The sequence below is a fragment of the Brienomyrus brachyistius genome, chromosome 20 (assembly GCF_023856365.1).
Source record: "Brienomyrus brachyistius isolate T26 chromosome 20, BBRACH_0.4, whole genome shotgun sequence".
Taxonomy (NCBI): Eukaryota; Metazoa; Chordata; class Actinopteri; order Osteoglossiformes; family Mormyridae; genus Brienomyrus; species Brienomyrus brachyistius.
In genome coordinates this window covers 12,126,305-12,148,699 of record NC_064552.1, presented here as the reverse complement: position 1 = coordinate 12,148,699, position 22,395 = coordinate 12,126,305, and the positions used below count along the sequence as shown (strand labels likewise).

The window sequence follows — 22,395 nt, the reverse complement described above, 5'->3', positions numbered from 1 at the left end:
AACAGCTCATCCACGGCACGCGAATCTGACTGTGTACATAATCACGGGCAGCACGGTCGGCTTTGAGGTTTAACATCAAAGCTGATGGCAATGCACAAAGCTCCTGCAGCTCTAAGCCCCATCGACACCCGGCCCTCACGCAGAGGGAGATTCTCTGGTTTAACAGCACCACCTACTGCTCGCCACGTCACACTGCACCCCTCTCGACGTGCTCCATCTTTGTTTCGCTGGGCAGAGCATGCTACACCCTGGCTGTAGCTCCTGGCGGTGGGCAGCTCACCAGCTGTTGGAGTGGGAAAAGTCCCTTTTCGGGTTTCCCGACTGGGGATGATATTAGTGGCCTGTACAAATTCTGGGTGAACATACAAGGCAAGGTTTTATAATTATACCCAAGCAAACAGAACCCACTGGCAACCAGAGTGACCCCGCCCCCACATCTCCATAAAAAAAAAACGTGTCAAAAAAGAGCTCATCTTCTCATCGGAGACCCTGTCTGCGCCCAGTCTAATTCCAAACACCCCTCAGACTTGATGTTACCGGGCTGCTGACCGCCGAATCATGCAGCTACTGCCCACTGCTTCGCTTAATCCTTTCCGTCTCACCCAACCCAAGGCCCGTTTGAATAATCAGAACGGAGAGCCACAAGCGACTTCAACAGGCACAGATCACTTTAAATAGCTGCTGATACTTGACGATTAATGATATTTGAAAAGATGATTATCAGTCAGCCACTGACTAAAGGGCAAGGGGGAGGAGAAAATCAACTGTAAATGAAAACAAAGCAGCAGTGAGAAGCACAAATCATGCTTTTAGCTGCAGCTCTCGGGGAAAATGAACCCAGTTTCCAGTTTCCCTCCATTCATTTAATACACTGTGTGCACGCGTGTGTGTGTGTGTGTGTGTGTGTGTGAGTGGCGACCCCAAGTCTTTTTGAATTAGCGTATTCGTGAAACACAAACAAAATTAATAACTAAAACTCAAACATTCATTCCACAGAGCAATTCTCAAAACAAACACTGCCTGTTACAGTCTTCATTTCCTCTCCAATGATTAGCTTGAGCCGAACATGCTAATTCCCAGAATTTAGCATAGCAGTACCTGTATCAGGGCAATTTTCATCACCTGCGCTTGCATTTAAAACTTCATGATTTACATACTTGCATCCTGACAGGATTTATTAGCACAGCGCATGATGTTAAATCATGCAGTGCGCACTTCCACACCCCAGGCTCCATGTAGCACTGTGCCTCTGCGCCGCGCTAACAAGCATCACGGCAAAACCAGTCCGGACAGACTGATTGATTGACACGCTGGGAGATCAAACGAGGTTCCTGAGACAGCCCGTTTTCCAACACAAGACCACGGGGATACAGAGGTAGATAAAGGGGGGGGGGGTGAAATAGATGGACAGCATGGTGCTGCACTACTGGGGGAGACCGGCAGGAGGAGAGAGGCCGACTGAGGGAAGATGGGATGTGCTTGATACAGTAGACAAGAGCAAAGTGGGCCCACTGTTGGCCTTGGGGGGGGGACTGCAGTGATGGACTGCAGTTAAGCAAGGCGACACCCCCCAGGGTCATGCAAAGAGCGTGATGGTGGGGTGGGGGACTGAGGGTTGTGATGGGGATGGTCGTAGGGGGGAAAAAAAAAAACAGTACTGTACCACGCTTTATCGCGGAAGTAATGCACTAGATGCTCCACTTCTTTCCCAAGGTATTATGGGAGACGTAGGCAGAGAGGGAGAGAAACAGGAAAGCTCAGTCACACAGATATCAGTGCCTGGTGCTAATGTAGACCCCCCGGCATGTTAAGACTCTGGCAAATCCACAGACACACTCAATGACAATACACACACGCGTAATCCACGTTGACCAAGATTCTCTGCACTCTCTCCAGTACGTACAATTAAGCAGTCCCCTAATATACACACATGCAGGGCAGAGATCTTTGACAAGTGGACAGGGGGCAGGGTGCTGGATGCCATGCCCCCACCAGACTGAGCGATGCCGCAGGCACTGTGTCCCAAACGTCCTGTGGAGGGATGCCCCAGGAGAAAGTGCATCATGTGCTGTGAGTTGGGGGGGCGGACAACAGCCCTTTTCAACTCACATGGAAATTTACATGTATCGATATAATCATGAGAAAACTCCCACGTATTCGTGTGTGTAGGAGTGTCTGTACTGTCATTCCAAGATTCTTAGAGCATTTTTTTATTTTGACACCAGAGATATTTCCTCAGTATTAACATAAAGTAGTTTTTTTTTGTCATTCTTACTGAATAGATATGGACATCAGCATGATCCTTAACTAAAAAATATGGGGCACTGGCACACTGAGGACAGTGACACGGGGGGTGGGCGAGGGCGACCAGTGGACTATACAGAGTGGTGGGGGGGATGGGGGGGCAAGCAAGCGATCACGTGGGCAGGTGGGCGGCACTGCAAAACCCAGGCGGTAATGGGGCAGGGGTGGGGGGGGGTGAGCGGGGGCGGCACGGGTGACTCACTCTGCTGGCGGTGAGGCACGGAGGCCTGGGGGGTCCCCTGGTACAAGCCCTGCCAGGGGTACAAGAGGGGGACAGGCAGCACACCCTGCGCAGAGAGAACACAGATGACGAGAGGCGTGACACAGACCGGAAGGGACGGAGAGAGAGAGAGAGAGAGAGAGAGAGAGAGAAGAGAGACAGACAGACAGAGAGGAGAGAGAGAGATGGGAGAGGACAAAGAGACAGAAAGAGACAGAGAGAGAGAGAGAGAAAGAGACAGGGGGGGGGGCGAGGCGGGACCCACAGCTGAGCCCACCATGACAGTGTGGGACGGGTACATTTTTAGAGAAGCTACCAGACCTCCAGCCCTACAGATACACAGAGAAGTGAACAAAACTGGGGCAGACCCAAGCTAGACGAGCCTCAGGGAGAGTCAGGCTGACAGCTTTAAGGGTAAAGGTCAGAGCGAGGCAGAGCTGGGCGGGGCTAGGGCATGAAGACAGGAAGCGGGAGGTTAGGCGTCAGACTCTCTTATAAAGCATGACGCTGAAGGTGGCAAAAGAAACCCAATGGGACTGCCAACACGGGCACTAGACAGGCGCAAGCTCCAGCAAAGGATTCAACGCTGTCCCTGGAGCAGAATATGGAGAAGTACCATTTGTGCTGGTTGATGTAACAAAGAGAGACAATAAGGCGTCAGAAGAGCTGCTGTGAGGTTTATTCGCTCAGTTGGGTGCCAGGGAGACCTAAGGTCAGTTAGCACCGGGAGCCTGACAATATTTATAACACGCCCACTGTGGTCGGCTCCGCAGACAGATACTGCGATCCTGTTCACCTTCCTCGCTCCTCACCCATCGCTGGCACCTCGCCTGTCACACGGACACCCGTCTCCCAGCAATGACACAGGAAACGGGGCCTGACGTCGATGGCCCAGATCAGAGGAGAAGCCAGGCAGTAATCACAGCAGGGGGAGTGAATGGAGGATCTATCCAGGGGTGCAGGACCAAGGGAGAAAGAGCTACAGTCGTCATAATCTGTTCCTAGCTAGTTCTGTCAGGATCCTCAAATTGGGCAAATGCAAGCTTGGAAGGAAAGTGGCTGCGGTGGACGACACTCCCCAGGGAGCCCCCCTCCCAAGCCCCCCACCCCTCCAGATCTGCGGTCGATATCCTGCATGGACGAGGCCGCGAGACTCCATGAACAACGTGATTATGTTCGACCCCCTGCTTGGCAGCCATCTGGCTAGACTGCCACCTGCTGGGGAGGTGAGGAGGGGGCAGAAAGTGGGAAGAGAGCGGCCGCCTCCTTTATTCCCCCACCCATGCCTTCAGACGCTGGAGGAGCTTGCAGAAGGAGATGCCTTTACCCCAAATGCTTAACATTAGAGCTGCTAATACCATCAATGTGCTAATGTAACCCATCACTGAAGGCTGCTTTCCATCCTTAATCAGTAGCGACTTCATCGTGCTTCTCATGCCGCATGTTTGTTTTCTCCTCTTTCCCAGAAGGTGATGCAAAAAAACGCAAGCATACTTCTATACCTCCATAAATATTTCCAAAGATTACAGTTTCTAGCCAGAGGGAAGCGTCGCGGTTCTCCTGACTGGTCTCATCATCTTGTCGGAGGCCGTAGGAAGTCAGGCCAACCTCCGAGGAGGTCCACAGGCATTCTGGAAGATCTGACCCCAGATCATCATTTACATCCTTCCAGAAGCAAGCTGTACGAGTGCCACCATTAGCAGCACTGGCTCGGAGTTGGGCACCAAATCCACTGGGGTCCTTCTTGGCCTTTTTCTGTCATTTCTACTGTCTACAGACATATAACCGTCTTCACTAACCAGGCCTCCTTCCCTCACACTTGCTCGACGCTACAGGCATACAGACGATGCTCATAATACAGCCAAGACTACCACGCGATCAGCGGCTGCCGCATGCTGCTGGACCTCAGGCAGGTCGGCCCACGTCCAGCGTACAGCACCTGGCACTCTGACGTACGTCGCAAGGGACACGGTCACAGAAGTACAGACCCATGTTACCTGGAGCCACAGTAAAGATGCTGAATGGCGAGAACTATTTATATATACACTGAACTGTATCCTCACGCACATGGAATGGACACAATTAATCACCCCAGTAACACCAGCAGCTCATCTTGTGAAAGTGGCAGTTTATCGCTTATCTTATATTTACATTACACTCCACATCATGCTGGCCATAAGCGGTTAGTGAAGCGGTTGACATTAAATTAAGTGTCTACGATGTGGGCGTCTGTGACCAGCAGCAGGAATATGTCACCGGCTGTTTCTCCTGAATATCAGGCTGCCGCTAAGCAGCCCATGTGGAGCCAGAACCTGGGCAGTGGAGGAGCCACAGACGGCACGCCAGGGAACAGTCCGGCCATGTGGCGGACGCAGGACCCTCTTTCACCTTCAGATGGGAAATCGGAGGCCTCGGATCAGCAAAAATGTCAGGGGCAGGAACATCTGTGATGCTCTGGGCCGAAGGCGGCGGTGGTGGGCAGTGGAGTGGGCGGGTGGGAACTGTCATGGCTCTCCAGTCCTGGGGGGGGGGGCAAGCAACATGCATCCCGCTGACAAGCCCAGAGAGCCAAGGGAATTGAAGGCCTTCGGAGGAACATTCCGGAGCAAAAACCGCCTTCTTTACCCATTTCGACTTATTCATTATCTGAGACAAAGGCAAAAAGATACGCAGGCTTACTTCCCCATCGCGCAGGCCTGGGTGAAACTAAACAGCAGGGATAACGTGTACGGCGGGGTGCTCCATTCACGTGGCGACTGTTACCGGGACAGACGGACGCCCGGCTTGAGAAACACGGAAAAAGCAGATGCCGCGCTTTAATTTAACTTCCCCCGACTTATCTCGGCACGCCGTTCGTAGTACCCCCTTCTAAGCGCAGTGGAATTCAATTAGCGGGCCACAAATTCACTAGCGAGCCCCCGGCTGCCGTGTGCCATTTCGGGGCACGTGTGCCTTATCTGGCGTTCGCTGGCAGAGCCTCCCCCCCTACTCTGATGCCAACACCTGTCCGGGGGAACTTTATCGTCCCGCTCAGGTGTGCTGCAAATAGGGCCGCGGAGCGTGACCAATTTCCCCTCTCCTTTATACGGCTTCTTCTGAATCGCAGCTGTGAAGATAAAGGGGAGGGGGGCGGGAGGGGATGGTGGCTTTACAAAAAGCACAATATGGGGGGGAAACAGAGGCAGCTAGAGAAAGGGGCTCTCGTCACGATTAAACAGGCCCGGAAATCTTTGGGTACTGCAGCCATTTTACTTGCCGCCCGTCGCTGCATCACACCCACGGCCCATGAGGTGCCCAGCAGGTGCCGGGATAGATCTTCTGAAGATCCAGAAACGTGGGCGCCTCGCCCCCTACCCCAGCTTAGGCCTCAACGCTGCACACATCCCACATAGCATGTCGATTATGAAACCTGTAATCCCAGTTGAGACAGCCAGGGGGCGTAGTGGTTGAAGTGAGACATTGTCACAAATTTACAGAGGAAGCACTGCAGCAATTATGATCAAGCACCTCTGATTAAGCTCAGGCGGGTACTGTTAGCGGCTCCCTGGGGCCCGTCAGTGCTTTCGGACTGATTCAGACGAGAAACGGGCCTCACCGCACTCCGTGTCCAGGGCGTCTGCGTTGCCTTGTCGCTGCTGCTCCGTCTCTCTCCCGAGTCTCTCCTCCGGCACGTACACCTGCCGGCTTGCACAGACGCAGACTACAGAAACAGAAGCATAGAGGGCTGCGTCAGCGGGACTCGCGGTGAGGCGGCTCGGCTTTGCTGTGACACTCGGCGCGGCATGTTACGCTTAGCTCTCAAATCTCCTCCCAGCTGGAGGGAGGAGCCTGCAAATGAATTGACATCAATCAGTTAGAGCTGCTGAGGGATGAAGACTCCATCAGTTATTCAAGGAGCTCCATGTACACAAAAGAAAAAGTTGGAGATACGCAGAGGGTTAGGTGTCTGAGCTCGGCTGGACCGCAACAAATCAGGAGTGCCACTCGTACGGCCAGAGGTCCTCTTGCGAAGGAATGGGGTGGCCGGGCTCCCTGACAGGGCGAACAAATCACGGCCCACCAACAAAAAAAGCCTCCAATCTCACGGCACTGTAAGCAGGTGAATAAACACCAGCGGCGCTCAAACTGGTGTCTTTTTGATGACAGGCGTTTGACCCGCCATGGAGGGCTTAGGGAGAGCTTCGTCACGTTAGGGGGGGCGAGAGACGGGATCATAGATCCAGGGGTGACATGAGGAGACCATGAAGCGCAGGAGCAGCATTAGAGAGGACCGAAAGCCACTTCTGCATTATATACATCATATACATTCAGCCAACAAGAGACTTTGGCCACTATGAATAAACAAGCTGTGCGTCCCTCGCTGATCTCTAAACTAGAGAAATACACACAAGGAAAACACATCATATACAAGGACACGAGCTGTATGAATAAAACTACACAAGGAGATTCAGACCTTGCCCAGGCTCCCTGCTTTAATATTCCGGGCATGGAGATACCAGGAAATAGGGAAATAAAGTCATGAAGGTTTCCCTAGCATTTTCCCCGCAACTAGGTGAAAAAAGGCGAACAGATTTTTTACAGCAACTGTCTTCCCAGTGTCTTCCCAGAAGGCTACAGGTGCCAAGGGCCAGTCTGTAACCTGTAATGTTACCCTCAGTGTAATGTACCTCCGATGGATGAACTCCTCTCTCCGCCGAACTTCACACCAGGGCATGGTCTAACATAAATTTAAGGTGACTTTAATTCCTTTTTATGTCCCCTTGGTGCATCACGCTTCTTCTCCTTCACCATACGGTAGACGCAGATGTTAAAGCGCTAAAGCTTTCGGGCACTTCATTAATAGATGTTCTGGGGGGATGGGGGCTTGCAGGTATAAGCAGAACCGGCATGCTCAGGTCAAGGCAGTGCCAGTCCGCCGCCCCCCCCCCCCCCAGACCATCACAACCCGAGATTCAGGAGTGTGCAGGCATGCAAATCAGCCGAATCAGCCTGGTAGCAACTCTGGCGGCAGCAGCGGTGGCAGAACATTCCGGCATTCGGGCTGTGCCTGGAGGACAGAACAGTGGCCAGCTCATGGCGGGGGAGGCACCATTAGCTAATGAGCCGACTGGACCGGAGCGAAGCGGGCCGTGACTGGGCCAGGTGCTGGACAGATAGGATAGGAGCCTGGTAATGCAGTAATAAGTCACGCTGAAGGAGGTTATTCACATCAAAGCCAAAACGTCCCAGGTAGATTCAAGAGCGGGCTGCACTGACAACAGGGAAACATGGAAATGCATTTATAAGGCCTTTTTGCAGTTAAACCACTGGAAAATCCACTATGATGGTCCAAACTCCCCATTCTCTGCGAGTCCAGTCTCTGAAGACTAACTGTAATCACAGGACAGGAAAAGCCTCTCTCAAAACGCTGGAAAAAAAACCTTGAAGCTGGACAGCTTTTAAAAAAAAACAAAGAAATCCAGTCCACAAAATACATATTTTTTTTGAGTAGCTCGAATCTGTCTAGCAGCACGACCTTAAATACCCCGTAACAGTTATGTAATGATGATGTTAAAATTAACACTAACTGCTTAACACCACTCAGTATTCATTTTAATTGTGCTGCACAACGTATCCAGCATCGGAGGGATCCGTCACCGTTAGTTTACGGTTACAGAAAACCGAGTTACAAGGCTTTCCCCGGAACGTTCCGCCTGAGATCTCTCACCATTTGTTGAGTCAGCAGCAAGATGGTTTCCTCTTTACTCCTCAGCTCCTCCCTCAGGTCCTGAACCTCCCTCAACAGCGCCTCCACCTGGCAGAGAAATGTCACACAAAGGCAGACACCTTAGCGAGAGCCCGCGGCTCCGTGACAAATACCTCTGCGACAGCTGTTCTTCAGAGCTCAGAAGCCGCACCAGGTCTTATCAGAAGCGTGGCTTGGGGGGGGGGGACGCATTACCGCACACTCTCCATCACTGTCTACATTAACCCAACGGCGCCGGTTAAAGCGGTCTTGCCCCTCTGGTGACTGACAGCACTCCACGATTCTGCCCATGGCGGGATTCAAAGCCTCCTCTCCCCCCTCTTCGGTTTATCACTGCTGAAGGGAAGTGGGCCCTGTAGCTGCAGCTCCCCTGGACCCTGGGACCCCAGTGCCAGTCCCAATGGAGATGGAGTAAGCGCAGGGTGGGTCACATGAGGGACCCCGACCGAATGCTGCATGCAACTTTAATAAAGCCCAGCCCACCAGGGCGGCGCCGGTCACCGCACGCTCCGGCCTCCTCAACACCACAGCCTGCCCAAGGGTCCCCGGAGGCTGCCGCCTCCCATGAGTCACACGGGTGAGATTCCTCCTTCAAGGACTGATGCCGGCGTGTTCGCCAGCTCACGAGGAGGAATATATAACACGCGTGTCACTCCCGTGGATGGGGAAGGGAGGTGGCAGATCCTGTCCGGCTGTCATCAGGGAGATTGGAGGGGGAGAGGTTCGCTGACTCATCCCCGAGAGCCCCCGGGACAGCGGAGCAATTCCTGCGCCTCCCACAAACGGGGCAGGGGGGCCACAGAACCGAGCCAGCAAAACCCAAACCCTTCACTCTCGCACGCAGATAGCCAAAAAGAGACCACGGCAGGTTCCGGTGCACTGCGGCGCGGAGCGAGAGGAGGCCTTACCTGGAAGGCAGCACTGGACTCTTTATTTGGTTCTAGACTCCGGACTTCTGACTGCAAAGCCTCCTGTATTGTGTCCTCAGCCTCACTCTGAATGGGGGGTGGAGGCAAGACAGAGAGAGAGAGATGGGATGAAAATCGAACCCGACTCCTCCTGCCAGCTGCTAACCCCCCCCCCCCCATGCGTCACGCTCCACTAAACCTCTCCCCCCCCCCCATGTATGTGATTACACCCTCGTTAATATCACCAAAATTGAATCAATATTCCGTTCTGTGTCGAACTCATGGCACCCCAGTTAAGCAAACAGATGTTAATAGATCTGGGTTTGTAGCAGTAAGCAACTCTCTGGATTTTAATGCAGGCAGAGAGCAGCAGCAGTGTGCAAATCAGGCCCTGACATCCCGATATTGAGAGTAAATCAGCGTGTGACAAGAGGCATGTGATGCACTGAGCCTATTACAGCTTATTACAATTTGAATGGGGGGGGGGGGGGGGGTAAGTGGGGCCGACCAATAATATATTTTGAATCAGTGAGTGACAGGGGAAGGGGCATTCCGGGGGCCAGTCAGCTTTCAACCAAGGTATTTGTGGCCAATCAGCTTTCAGTTAGTGCCCCTGTGGCCCCGCCCCTGCCGACCACAGAGCAGCGATGGCACAAACCGTATTTCACGTTCAGAAGCCTCACCATTATTTAGGACCATGAGTGAAAGGTTGTGAGGATATTAAGGGCAATTTAAAAGACATAAACCAAAGAGTAGCACTGGATTTTAGGGTTAAGGATGGCAGTATGGACATATGAAATGATCTCTTTTGATGTGGTGGTGAAGAACATGGAGTCCCAATGGGCCCATCAGGACACTGCTGGATGCTTCTGAGAACAGTGGGCGCAGCAATCCATCTCTCCTCAGGCCAAGTACCCTGATGGATGATGCCAGCTTGAGGGAAGCATCCAGAGGACAGCTTAAAAGGTCTGAAGACAGACACGTACATGCTTGTTCTTCTAACAGGGGTACAATATGTAAGAGGGTGGCACAGGGACGGAGGTTAGAGGGCTCGGTCTGCAGCCAGCGAGCAGGGGTCATGTGCTTTGTGCGTTAGCTAGTCCACGTTCCTAAATACAGATCCACATCCTCTCCACTGCAGCCACTGCAGCCTTGCTGGGCGACCTGGTGGCGTTCACTCCCGGCCTTGACGACCAGATGTTGACCCTCCAGTTCACGTGCGACGATCAAGGAGGTGGGCGGAGAGCTGAAGGCAAGGTGCTGCAGAGGCAACGCTCGCACTGCACCGCAGCAGCCGCTGCAATCCAGGCCCACCAGGACCTGAGCCCTGTCTCCACGGTCAAGGAGCCAATTAAAGCCGCAAAGACCTCCATAGCTCACAAAGGAATATCAGGCCTTTCAAAAGAAGGACGGCAGCTGGGGACACAGTAGAGGGACACTGCATTATGCATGAATAAATCCCCTACTATGAAAATGTCTGCCAGTTAAAATGGGCATACATAATTGATAGGCTGATGGACCAGTGTCATTTCCCCAATTAGCATTAAACATTTTCCTAGAACACCTCGCAATCCTCGTGACAGTCATTTAGTGAGAGACAGGACACCTTGGGACGGACTACTGATGGGCCACCATGGAAGAACTGTGCGGGCCAGCACAGTTGATCAGCGCATTACGATTTATAAATTGCCCGTGTATCTCTGCCTTGTGGACTGTGCTACCTGTGACAGGCTCCAAGACACCCACCCCCGCCAATCCGGCTCAAAAAAAAAAAAAAAGAGTTTGAAAGATGGAGGGATGCAGTATCTGCGGGGGGGGTGTACTGCAGAGCTGGACTGTGATCCTGTATGTTACATAGCCTCGGAACATGCTGGAAGGAAAACACTCTGCAGAGGAGTTCCAGGGTGAAGATCAGCTCAGCTCCCGATAAAAATACAAGCCCCCTCACATGCACAGGGGAAAGACTTACAGCGCCTCCTGGTGGAAGCTCCAGCCCTGGAACAGATTTCCCTGTGATGTTTGTTCATCTGACCAAGAACTATCCAGTCGTGCCGATTATCCATAAATTCCAAACAAAGACGTTTTATATCACTCAGATCAGGATTTTCAAGGAGTTTGAAAATCTCCTGGTGTTATTTCATATGAAGGCAGGAAGCAAATGCCCCTGTGGATTCGGGATGTAGTCTAACCTCCAACCTCTGTTGGTTTGGAGTCATGCAGGCAACCAAACTGCCCTCATTACAATTACCGGCACCAGCTGGCTGCTGCAACCTCCAATCCGCACGAAACCGTCACCCAGGATCCTCCTCTGTGCCGACTGCACGCATAATAGAGATACAAATGCAGCCAGAAGTCCGCCTCTATAACGACACGTGTAAACGGCATTGGTGTTAAATTGCCACCTGCCATTTATTACTCTCCGAAAAGCCAAAGCGACTGTCACAAACCGTTCAGCCTCAAGCTGAACAGAAAGTGCCCGCTGGGGTGAGAGGTGATCCATTAACTACAGAATCTAGTGCCAGGTTTGCGCCAGGTTCTAACAACTACACTGGCAGAAACATCACCATTAAGAGCACCTCCGAAGCTCATTTCCACCCTCCACCCACGTGACACCCACACAGAACCACGCCTTGCCCATGCAGGAACCCGCACTTCAGGTGGACGACCTGTAGAGGGCGCCCAAACGTGCAACTTATGCCCTGCTGGATCACGCAGCGGGTTCAGAAGTTGCCAGAAATTCTGGCACCGCTCAGCAACGACTGCATTTACTTTCCTCCCCCGCGTTAATTATTTTGTTCCAGCTGACGAAGATCAATTAAGTGATTATGGATCGAGTGGTGCAGCTTCTCACTGTTTTGTCATGGGCACAGGGACACGACTCTGAGCATTATAACAGCTTATATATAAACTACACATCAAAATTAAAAGGCAAAGCAATCATTCCAACGGTGCTTTAATTACACGCATGTCGTTTTCTCTACCGAACCGTTCACTAATTCCTATTTTAATATCCATATACAGGCCTGGGGCAGAGGAATTAAACAACTATACAGCCACCATGGTTATTTATTGAGGGAGGTGTGCTATCAGGGCCATTACCTCCTTGTAGCACCCCCTGTGTCCCTGTGTGCACCCCATACCTCCCTCCACTAGGGGGATCTCTCCAATTTTTGAGTGGGCCAATGGCAGGGAAGGCATCACACAACAGCTAGCTCATTTCAGCCAATTTCCACATTATGACACTGAGCAACAAAAGTTGTTATGAGTTCACAAAAGGCACAGTTGTCAAAGGTTTTAATGACATTTAGACTGTGGGGTCATAGCCAACGTTTGATGACATCTGCATAAGGTGTTTTCTTGGTGACTGTGCTGGCCTGTAGGTTCCTATACCACTTCGTCATTATCCTGTCCCATACTTCATGCCAGGTTCTCACATCGTAAGCATAGCCTATTCATTTTTCGGCACATGTGTATACTTTCGAGGTTCATTTCAAAGTCAACTAAAGCAACCAAAAACATTTGGGATCTTAGAAAACCCTCCCTCACTCCCAAAGTCCTCCCAAAAGCCTCTGTCCAAAAGTCACAGACCAAGCGATGAAATCGCCTTCGGTACTTCAAAAGACATCTCCAAGCAACCGACAGGTCTTACTTTCATGTAACTGATTTGAAAGACATCACAGTTTTAGCACCCCCGTGGTGTCGGTTTTTATCGAAAACCATCCAAGTCCACATGTGTCTGAACAAAATCGAGAGGCTATCAAATACATATTTTTCACTTTGACGGTTTCTCATACTGATGTAATCTCTCGCCTTTACCTGACTTCACTGAAATTTCTTTATCCACCTCCAGTCGAACTCTCAAGCTGGAAATTAGCCTAATCTCCACTACTTGAAGCAAAACAAACAATTACATTCATTAAATAATTACACCACTAAAAATTCCATTTCCAAACCAAAACAAAACTAATTATGCGGAAGATGTGATATGGGCCGGCGTCGAGAGGTGGACTGGCACGAGGAAAACGAGGAGCCGGGTTTTGGGATTCTATGCCGGTTAAGGATGACGTGTAGGGGGGCAGGGGAGAGCACTCCCCTGACCTGAAGAAGATGTGGCTGAATGCACAGCAGGAAACGCTTGCCCTCTGAAGGACTCCTGGCATTTAAAGCAAGAAGACACCCAGGGGTGGCCAAAGTGGAGACCCTGGGTGATTTAAATATAGGGTGGAGATGGGCGTAAGGCTCCCGAAAGATGGAGGGTGTCAAAAGACGTGTTTTGAGAGCACCACAGCAGGACCGTCAGCGAAGGCCACTTCGCAGTCCCAGACCCATGTCTGAAGGCGTCTCTGTTACTCATCCCGATCCTCTGGGAAAAGCACATCATGTGCTCATACTTACTGAAGGATCGCAGCTCCTTTAAGACGTCAGGCTGCACGGATCTCAGCGAGCTGGATCCCTGCCAAGCCTGTGCTGCATGGGTGCAATGCTGCGCCCCCCTACATGTGGGTCTGTGTTACCGCATGTGAATGTGTGTGTGTGCACGGGTGCCGGTAGCCCCAGGAGCTCCACACACCTGTAGCAGCCCTTTCAGGTGGAGCAGCTGGGCCTTGACAGAGGAGCAGTCCTGGGCCATGTCCCACAGCGTTTCCGCTTCGATGCCGGATGGACTGGTGCAGCGTGGCGCGCAGCCTCCGGCAGGCTGGTCCACTCCCAGTGCGGAGTAGATATCGAGCTCCGGAAACACGGATTCTCTGTGAGACAGTGAGAGAGAGAGAGAGAGAGGGGAGACAGAGCTGAATGGGCTACCAGGTTCTCAGTGATGCCTGTGTGATCCCAACCAGTCCCACTGGTATGACTGCAGATATAACACACATGTAGACAGACACACATTCTCATCCCAGCACACTGCAAGCACACACAGGCAGGAGCACAGCTCAAACACGTCGAGCCGATGGCTCTGACAGGGGCACCGCAGTCTGCTCACCTGTCAGAGGCGTGGCCCTGCCCAGGCCGCCCCCATAGCCCCGGGTCGCCTGGCCCCTCCGTGCAGGACGATCTGTCCGCATCTGCGAAAGGGGACACCATGTGACCGCTGAGCCACCAATCCTGGGACTCTGTGGTCACACCACGGTACCAAAGCGCTTCAGGAAATGTTTCTCGTACAAACGCGCGAGCCTGAAAACCCTGCTACGGGTCACACTTCACAAAAACGCCAAGAGTGGGGCGTCGCTGTGGAGAGCGCTGAAACAGCCGAGCTGCTGCTCACTCGCCATACATCAGCGGGCTGCTGGAGAAGTGTGGCCGCATGTTGCCACCAAGAGGCCGAAGGCAGCATTACAACGTGGGGTGAGTGAAACCAAGGTCACGCAGAATAAAGCACACAGCGCCGAACCCAGGCACAGCAGCAGATCGGCAAAGGCCTTGGGTACGAGGCACACTCACCGCTGTGCAGTGAGCAGTCTTCGGGGAGATCCACATCCAGCATGAGGTCATCCTCCTCCAAGTCACATGACTCCAGGTTGTCTAGGTTGTTCAAAATGTCCTGCAGGCAAGAGAGAAAACCTTAGGGCTAAGATTCAAGGAATTACAAGGTGAGAAAACTTCCTGCTTTCCTGGCTACACTGATGTACTGAAGTTCCCCTAACAAGAACCATATTAACTTCTAATGGGCAGGGTCCTGGGAGTCAACATGTTCTTCAATGCATTTATTCCCCCCCCCACACCCCAAAAAAAAAAAAAAAAAGACAGCTCACAGAGAGTTCTTCCACAAAAGACAGGATAAGGATAAAGCCCCTGCAATTAATTGCGGCATTTTCTTTTATTACATATAAAGAAAGTTGTTGTTCAATTTCTTCCCCAGCAGTTGGCAGATAAGCAGGCAAAATAAAGGCAGGGCACGAATCAATAAGTTCAGAACCTCTATAACAGAAGAGCTCCATCGCCAGTGCATTCAGAGGTTCCCGTGGCCTCCACCCCATCGACAAAGCCCTGCCACAGCGCTGGCGTTTCCGGTGCGAACAGCATCGCCATTCTCTTCGTAAATATTCAAACAGTGTTTTGCCCAGTGCCCTGCATCACGGCTGAGATATCAGCCGCTCTAAGCAGTACAAAACCCCGGCAGTTTACGATATAGATTTGAACCCGGAAATCGAAGTCTGGCGAGAAACACTACAGTTCTCATTTTTCTGTTTTCTTACTTTTAAATCCGAGCGCTATAGTGCAACTCCCCATCCAAAATTAATAACAGCGTTGGTCTGTGACCGGAAAGGCCGCGGTTATCTTCCGGACGCTTACCCCCGTTTTCCGCCCCTGTGCTTCCCGCCGAGTCGGGCTTAGTCACAGCGGGCTGCTCCCCAGGAAGCATTTTCTTTTTTTGGGGGGGTGGGGTCCAGCAGTCTGTGCTGGAAGGGCTGAGATTATCTCCACGCGGGAAAAGGGAGGCAGTTCTGGGGCTCGACGCCCTGCAGCCTGTAGGTGCTTAACGCAGCCGATGAACTCCCAGCATGGGGGAAATTAATAAATTAAAAATCCCCCACCTATGAGTGTGGCCATTCCTAGTTAACCTCTTCACGTCCACTAATGTTATAGTGTCAGAGGCCCATTATGTTTTATTTACAGAAAGGTTATATGCCACCTCTCTAAATTCCACATCAAGCCCACCCATCCATCCATCCATTTTCCAAACTGCTTATCCTACTGGGTCGCGGGGGGTCCGGAGCCTATCCCGGAAGCAATGGGCACGAGGCAGGGAACAACCCAGGATGGGGGGCCAGCCCATCGCAGGGTACACTCACACACCATTCACTCTACGGGCAATTTAGCAACTCCAATTAGCCTCAGCTGTGGGGGGGAAACTGGAGCACCCGCAGAAAACCCAACGACGACATGAGGAGAACATGCAAACTCCACATGCATGTAACATACATGTAACCCAGGCAGAGACTCGAACCCGGGTCCCAGAGGTGTGAGGCAACAGTGCTAACCATTGCACCACCATGCCACCCCCACAGCAAGCCCTCTTGGGCATATATAAGGCTCAGGAGAGAGCAGCTTGGCTCCAGAGTTCCCCCTCCCCTGTCACTCACCGATTCAAAATGTACCACTGGTTAATGGTTAATGATAAGGTTGACCCCTCTGTATGAATTGTGGCCCCCAACTTAAAAAAAATCCTAGAAATCGGCCCTGGGGGCCTTTCTACACTGGCCAGGCGATTACTGAGGCCTTAATTGCTACACTATTTAGTTCCCACAGGAGAACTGGCGCTAAGGTTAATGCAGCCTGAATACAAGCGAGATCAAGCCGCACTAATAACAGAGTGGTCCCCCACGCCATGCCCACGCAGGGGAGACGCCCCCCACAGGCAGCGTCCGTCCAGTGGAGACAACCGCGCCGACTCCGACCAGGTTCATCATTCACGATTCCGTCATCTCCCTGACGAGCTAGAAAATAACCTCAACAGACGATCAATATTCCTCTCAAAATGGAAGGGAAGCAGGGAAAGAAAAAAAAAACCGAGGGGAGAAAAGCTGGAATCAGCCACATTGATTTCCTTGCGTTTCTATTGGTCGTCCAAATTTCTGCTTTCTGCTTGCACTTTCCTTTAAGAGTAGCCTTGATATGTTCACGTTTTGCTCCAGTCTGAGGGCATTTCCCCCCCCCCATCTCCTCTCAAAAAAAAGGAAGAAAGAAAAGCATTGCAAAGCTCGCGCATAATGTGAACTACAGTTTTTATCTTGCCGCTGGCCTCTTCGGAACAATGAGCTCGCGTCTGTGCAGTGCCATTGTGAACCGGTGACGCGGCCCGTATGCGGATGAGGACAGGGCCGCCCGCCATGCCACGGCTGGTGTCCAAACCCGCCAGATGTGGGATTAACTTCGGCACGCCGAGCACAACCTCTGCGGCCTCGCACGTGGACCGCTATTCACAGCATCCATCTCTTGCCTGCTTTATTTATTTTGCCAAGCTTTATCTGCTGAAATTCTTCCCAGCAGTCACATGCCAAGGGAAAGCTTCCGGACAAGCACCATACGAGAGACACGGGCCGTGCATTCGGGGAGATACGAAACGCAGCAGTTAGGGCCTGCTGGAGCCCCGATACAATTCGGGTCTTGCCACCAGTGCAAAGAGGCAAACCAAGCTGACAATCTATGCAGGCAACGAGGCGTTCAGACAGCCATGCTTGCTGGGGTGTAATAGAACTACGCGTGCCTGAATGTACAAAACAAATAAATAAAACATCTATCCGGATCCAAGCACCATCAAGCCAAGCCACCTCAGGCTCATCCATCATTTAAGGGGAGTAGCAGGTCCATTACTTATGCGTCATACTCCCAGTGTTCATTTGGGGGCAGTAGAGAGTCTGTGCATAGGACCATGACCAGAGGGGAGCGATTGAATTCTGAAGATGCCGAGATCGGTCATGATGGGGAGTACACCATAGTGCTTGGATTTAAAATGAGTCATGAGCGCTGAAGAGACAGCTCGGGGGGGGGGGGGGGGGGGGGGGTAATGAAATTTCTAACTAGCGTCCATAAAGGAGGGAAAGGTCAGGCCCATCAACGGGGTGATTAAATCACCCGCGCGCTCCCCGGGCAAGTTAATCCAGGGCACGTCACGGCGATTACCAGGGTTCACCCAGGTCCACCCAGCAGGGTGGGGCCAGACCTTCTGAAGCAAGAGAAATGAATCCTCATTTTCTTATAACATCCAGACCACAAAAGTAATTTACACTAGGCCCCGCAGGCAGATTACAGTGTACCAGACGTCCCCTAGGACACATGAGCAGATAGTGTCTCCACATGTTTGGGTGCCTGTGCTCATACCAAGACCAGCGGGGGGGAGCACCACTGGCTGCATAGAGTATGTCCGATGCATTGAGAACCTGCTAGATACGGGGACTCCAGGATCAGGGTTGCCTCCCTCTGGGATATGCTATTGGTTCTGGTATTGGTTCAGGCTCATGTTCAGGTTAATAAGATGATGATCTCAGTGCTCACAGTCCAGACATCATCATAGCACACCGTAAGTGTCATGCAGGTCACCCTGCCACAGAGCCTGACCAGGCCAGACAAACCACCCCATTTACCAGCTATTAAACTACAGCGACAAACTCTTGCATACAACAAAACTCAACTATTATAGCAAACAAGAGAATGAGGATCTAACATGGGGGGCAGCATACACCTCAGCGACAGGGGCCTGTGCCTGTATCCGGAAGGTTGTGGGTTCATAGGCTACGGCTGGGAGAGTAATTACCACTGTTGGGCCATTGATCAGAGATCCTAATCTCAACTGTTTCAGGGCTACTGGCTCACCCTGCTCTCTGTCCCCAAGCTTCCTTCACATGCATGTTGCTTTGGTGAATAAGGTGCAACAAGGAATACCTCCAACAGTACACATCTTTTTACACATTTTTCATTTTCAGGGCTTTGTGCTAATTAAAAGGCCATTATAACTGATAAGTGGTGTTACAGCGTTGTTGCCTAATTGTATATGCAGTTTTGAATCCTTAAAACATTTTGTCCCTCATAACCAAACTACAGGTACACAGAACTTGAGCATACGCACAGCCCCTTTAAAATCACAGTACAAACTGCCCACCACAACCCTGCACAAAACAATAGGGCTCGGAGGGACTATTTTCAGCCAGCTCAGTCTTTCAGTGGATAATGTGCTTTGCCTCCCTACAGTCAGCCCAGCCAGATTATAATTATAATGATTATGATTATGTAAAGCAACGGGACGCCAAGAGCCCAGAGGGGCACTGCAGAGAGACATGAATGAGGCTCGGTGTGACAGTCCGTGCGTTTCTCTGGGCCAACAACCTGAGCCGTCCCACTGCCAGCCTGAAACTCTGCCTAGAGCAACACTGCCATCTGGTGGCAGACTTCAGCACTGCTTTACCTTTGCCAAGACTACATCAGGATTGCTCTCCATGAGCCGTGAATTTCAGGAACATAACCATAAAACATTGACTGACTCCACGAAAGTGTTTGTCTTTGAATTAAAACTTTGAATTAAAACCAAATATGGTGAAATCCACAAATGAAAACCTGGAGGAGACTTTTACATATCTGGCTGGTTAGATATAACATCAGGTGAGATAAAGAAAGAATATAGGAAGGTGGGACTGGACAGCTTCATTAAACAGTTTGAAATACAGGATAGGAAGGTGATGGATCAGTGCTGTCATGAATCCATCTGAATCTGAGCAGCAGCACCAGGTGGTCGCATGCAATTCTGCTCCTTAGGAGGCCGTCTTCAGAACCGGAGGAGGTGAGGAGACGTCCTACGCCTGCTGTTCTCACACCCCTCCCCATCAGAAACCCCCTTCCCACCAGTTCTCCACGGGACATCATCACCCAAGCCTGGAGAAACTGCTTAGTCCTGGGGTGGCCAACATTATCCAGAAAGGGCTGCTGTGTGTACAGGTTTTCACTGCAACTCCCCAATTAAGTTACTAATTAGAGGAGTGATTGGCTGAAGAGTCCTCACACCTGGGTTTGAACAGCTGATCTGAAGGTTATCCCAAAAACCTGCATACACACCGACCCTTTATGGATAAGTTAGCCCACCCCTGGTTTAGCCGGATGCACCGCTGTACAGGGGCCGGTCAAGATGGCAAGAAAGGGAGAGATCACATGGATTACACCATGATTCTCCCCCCACCCAAAAAAGCTACCCACTCCCATTCAGAACAACCCAGGGCCACTGGAAATCATTCAACTTCCTGTCATATAACGGTAATCAATTCAGTCTGGCGAAGACAATCGTCTTCACAGCGTGCTACCTTCAGACGAGCATCACTAAACGGAAATGGGGATACTTACTGATGGCTTCCTCTAAGGCAGACAGGGCAGCACATTCCATTAGCAGCTCAAATCCCAATCAAATGAGTGTGATACTCCCCTCCAACACGGGCTTCAGACCCAGCCGCATGCATCAAAAAGCAAAGCTGCCTATTCATATCCTTCCCTGCTCGCGGTTCAGCAGACAATGTATTACGACTGATAAAAGCACTTCCCTCCAAAATTCCACCGGAGGAAGTGAACCTAGAGAACCACTCGGATAATGGTTCAGGCACTCCTGACTTCCCCATTAAACATTACGATGACGTCGCTGCTTTGAGAACAGCCAATAGCGAAAGACTTTTGTCCAGGGTTCAGGAGTCATTGACATTGATTTAAAATATTTTTCACTTCTGCTCCTAAAATGTCTTTTCTTTTTTCTTTTTGCTTATTAATCAAAGAATATCTACCATGACATCAGTGTGACCAGTGACCAGCTAGATGATAGTGGCCACATAGAGTTATCTGTGAAAGTCTGATACGGGGGGGAAGTGGCTCTGAGTCTGGGCCCAAGTCAGCCATTGTCAAAGTCGCGATGGATTGGATTTCTGCGCGATGAAGGACTTCATGTGATCCAGCTTCAGAGCGGGAACTGGAAACGCGCCTCCCTGCGCCACCTGTCCTTGAATTTAGTAATGTGAGGAGTGCAGCCTGCTGCCTGACCGGGCCCAGAAAAGGAGTAGCCTTCTATTACCACAACCTGAACAGGACCTTTAAATGAGGGGGAAAAACACATACAGCCTACAGTCCACATAGAAGGCAGCTCCGTTAACAATGTTAGTGTCAATTAGGCTTGGACTTGGGGTGCATTACAGTACTATGGTACACTGTGCTATTTTGACAATCTTGCCGGCAAAATTACATTTACGTGCGCGGCAATAAAATATCATGCTCCAACTCCCACATTCGACAAAATTTATTGCCGAGATTTCAAAACACGGGAATATCGCTGCTTTTGAAACTGCCATCAGTCAAAATACCGTAAACCGTGGTATATTATTCGGAAGGTATGACGTGGGAAAATTCGACACCACCCAAGCCTAGCGTCAATGTTTTAAAAAGTCAAAGAGTCCGACTCTCCAGGGAAGTGAAGCAGACAGCAGCGGCACCATGACACTGCTGCAGCCACCCTCATCAGCCTGCTTTTCATGACCCGTTTGACTGCACCTCTCATCAGTGATACGGTGTCCTGTAGAGGCCATAATTCCTACAGGCACATTGTTTTAAGGTAATTAAACCCCTTATGTTTTAGCTTTCATGTCAGTTTAACGCAGGTCAGGAATAAAGGATGAAGTTCTCAGAACCTTAATTCTCCCTAATACGTCTGACAGACGACGAGTTATTTTGGAACAATGTCAGGCTGTTACCAGAGGTTTTAGTGAAACACGATTCTGCCGTTAAATTGCCTTTAAGATAAAATTGCTATAGACGCATAAACTACATTTCATCCATGTCAGTTTTCATTTAGTCAGAGTACACGGTTTGCCACGATAAACTGGTGGTACTTATGTCCTACCCTTCCAGGATGAGGACCACAGAGGCTCAGGACCCCAAGGGGGACTCGAAGGTCCAGAGACTCATGACCGGGCCTGAACAAGCTGATACTAAAGCACTGGAATGAAGAACGCACTTTTGGCTCCGGTATTTACAGTTACCTACAAAATAAGCTGCTACGTAGCGTATGGATTTTACAGCCGGCATTCTTAGGACAGCTGTTGTAGAAGACCCTCTGGGCATCTGTACACTGAAGTACCATTACCCAAATAAGGTCTTAGACTCTGACTGTCTGGGAGGCACTGCAGTGTAAGCAGACTGCGCCTCCCTAGAGGGATCAAAAAGTGTCCGATGGTCCTGGCATATCTTTGCAGACGCAGTTCAAGCACAAATGGAGTCATGCACGCATGCAATACATATGAAGCCCCGTGAAACACACGGGGAAACTCAAATAATCAATTTGGAGATACAAGCTGGGACGCCATATCTCATATTTGCCCTTGGGGCAAAGGATTCTGGGTAAGAGAGGAGTGGCCCTCTGGCGAATTCCTTCACGAGAATGCGGGAACCAAAGAAACTAAAGCCGCGGACAGTAACCCCGGGGCAGCTTACCAGAAGTTAAGGATGTCGCTCCGGAAAGGCTCTCCTGGGTCGCAAAGCAGCAACCCTGCAAGCTGGAGCCCCTAACCACCGCGATATACACTGCATCCTACTACGACGGGCAGCCACACAGAAGCGCATGCCCGACAAAAAGAGAATTATTTCAGCCGCAGAATGCATTTCTAATGCATCCCATCACCTAAACACGAAAAACGCTCAGCTGAGCCAATGATTCCTGGGCCAACTTGAAAGCCTGACAAAAGGGAAGTGGCTTCCAG

At 51.0% G+C, this 22,395-nt stretch overlaps 1 protein-coding gene across 7 annotated transcripts in view; it reads right to left on the bottom strand.

The window, feature by feature from the left end:
• ccser2b (coiled-coil serine-rich protein 2b) overlaps window positions 1–22,395 on the bottom strand; it is a 41,054-nt gene that overhangs the window by 5,599 nt on the left and 13,060 nt on the right. For 4 of the 7 annotated variants that reach the window (XM_048987543.1, XM_048987542.1, XM_048987544.1 and 1 more), the window contains 6 exons: window positions 14,618–14,717; window positions 14,160–14,241; window positions 13,749–13,926; window positions 9,179–9,265; window positions 8,232–8,318; window positions 6,120–6,224 (listed from right to left, as the gene is read on the bottom strand). In XM_048987543.1, the coding sequence (XP_048843500.1) occupies window positions 6,120–6,224; window positions 8,232–8,318; window positions 9,179–9,265; window positions 13,749–13,926; window positions 14,160–14,241; window positions 14,618–14,717 (639 nt within the window). Of the gene's footprint in view, window positions 1–1,663; window positions 1,704–2,506; window positions 2,592–6,119; window positions 6,225–8,231; window positions 8,319–9,178; window positions 9,266–13,748; window positions 13,927–14,159; window positions 14,242–14,617; window positions 14,718–22,395 lie in introns of all 7 variants that reach the window. The other 3 variants (XM_048987547.1, XM_048987548.1, XM_048987546.1) reach the window with 3 other exon arrangements.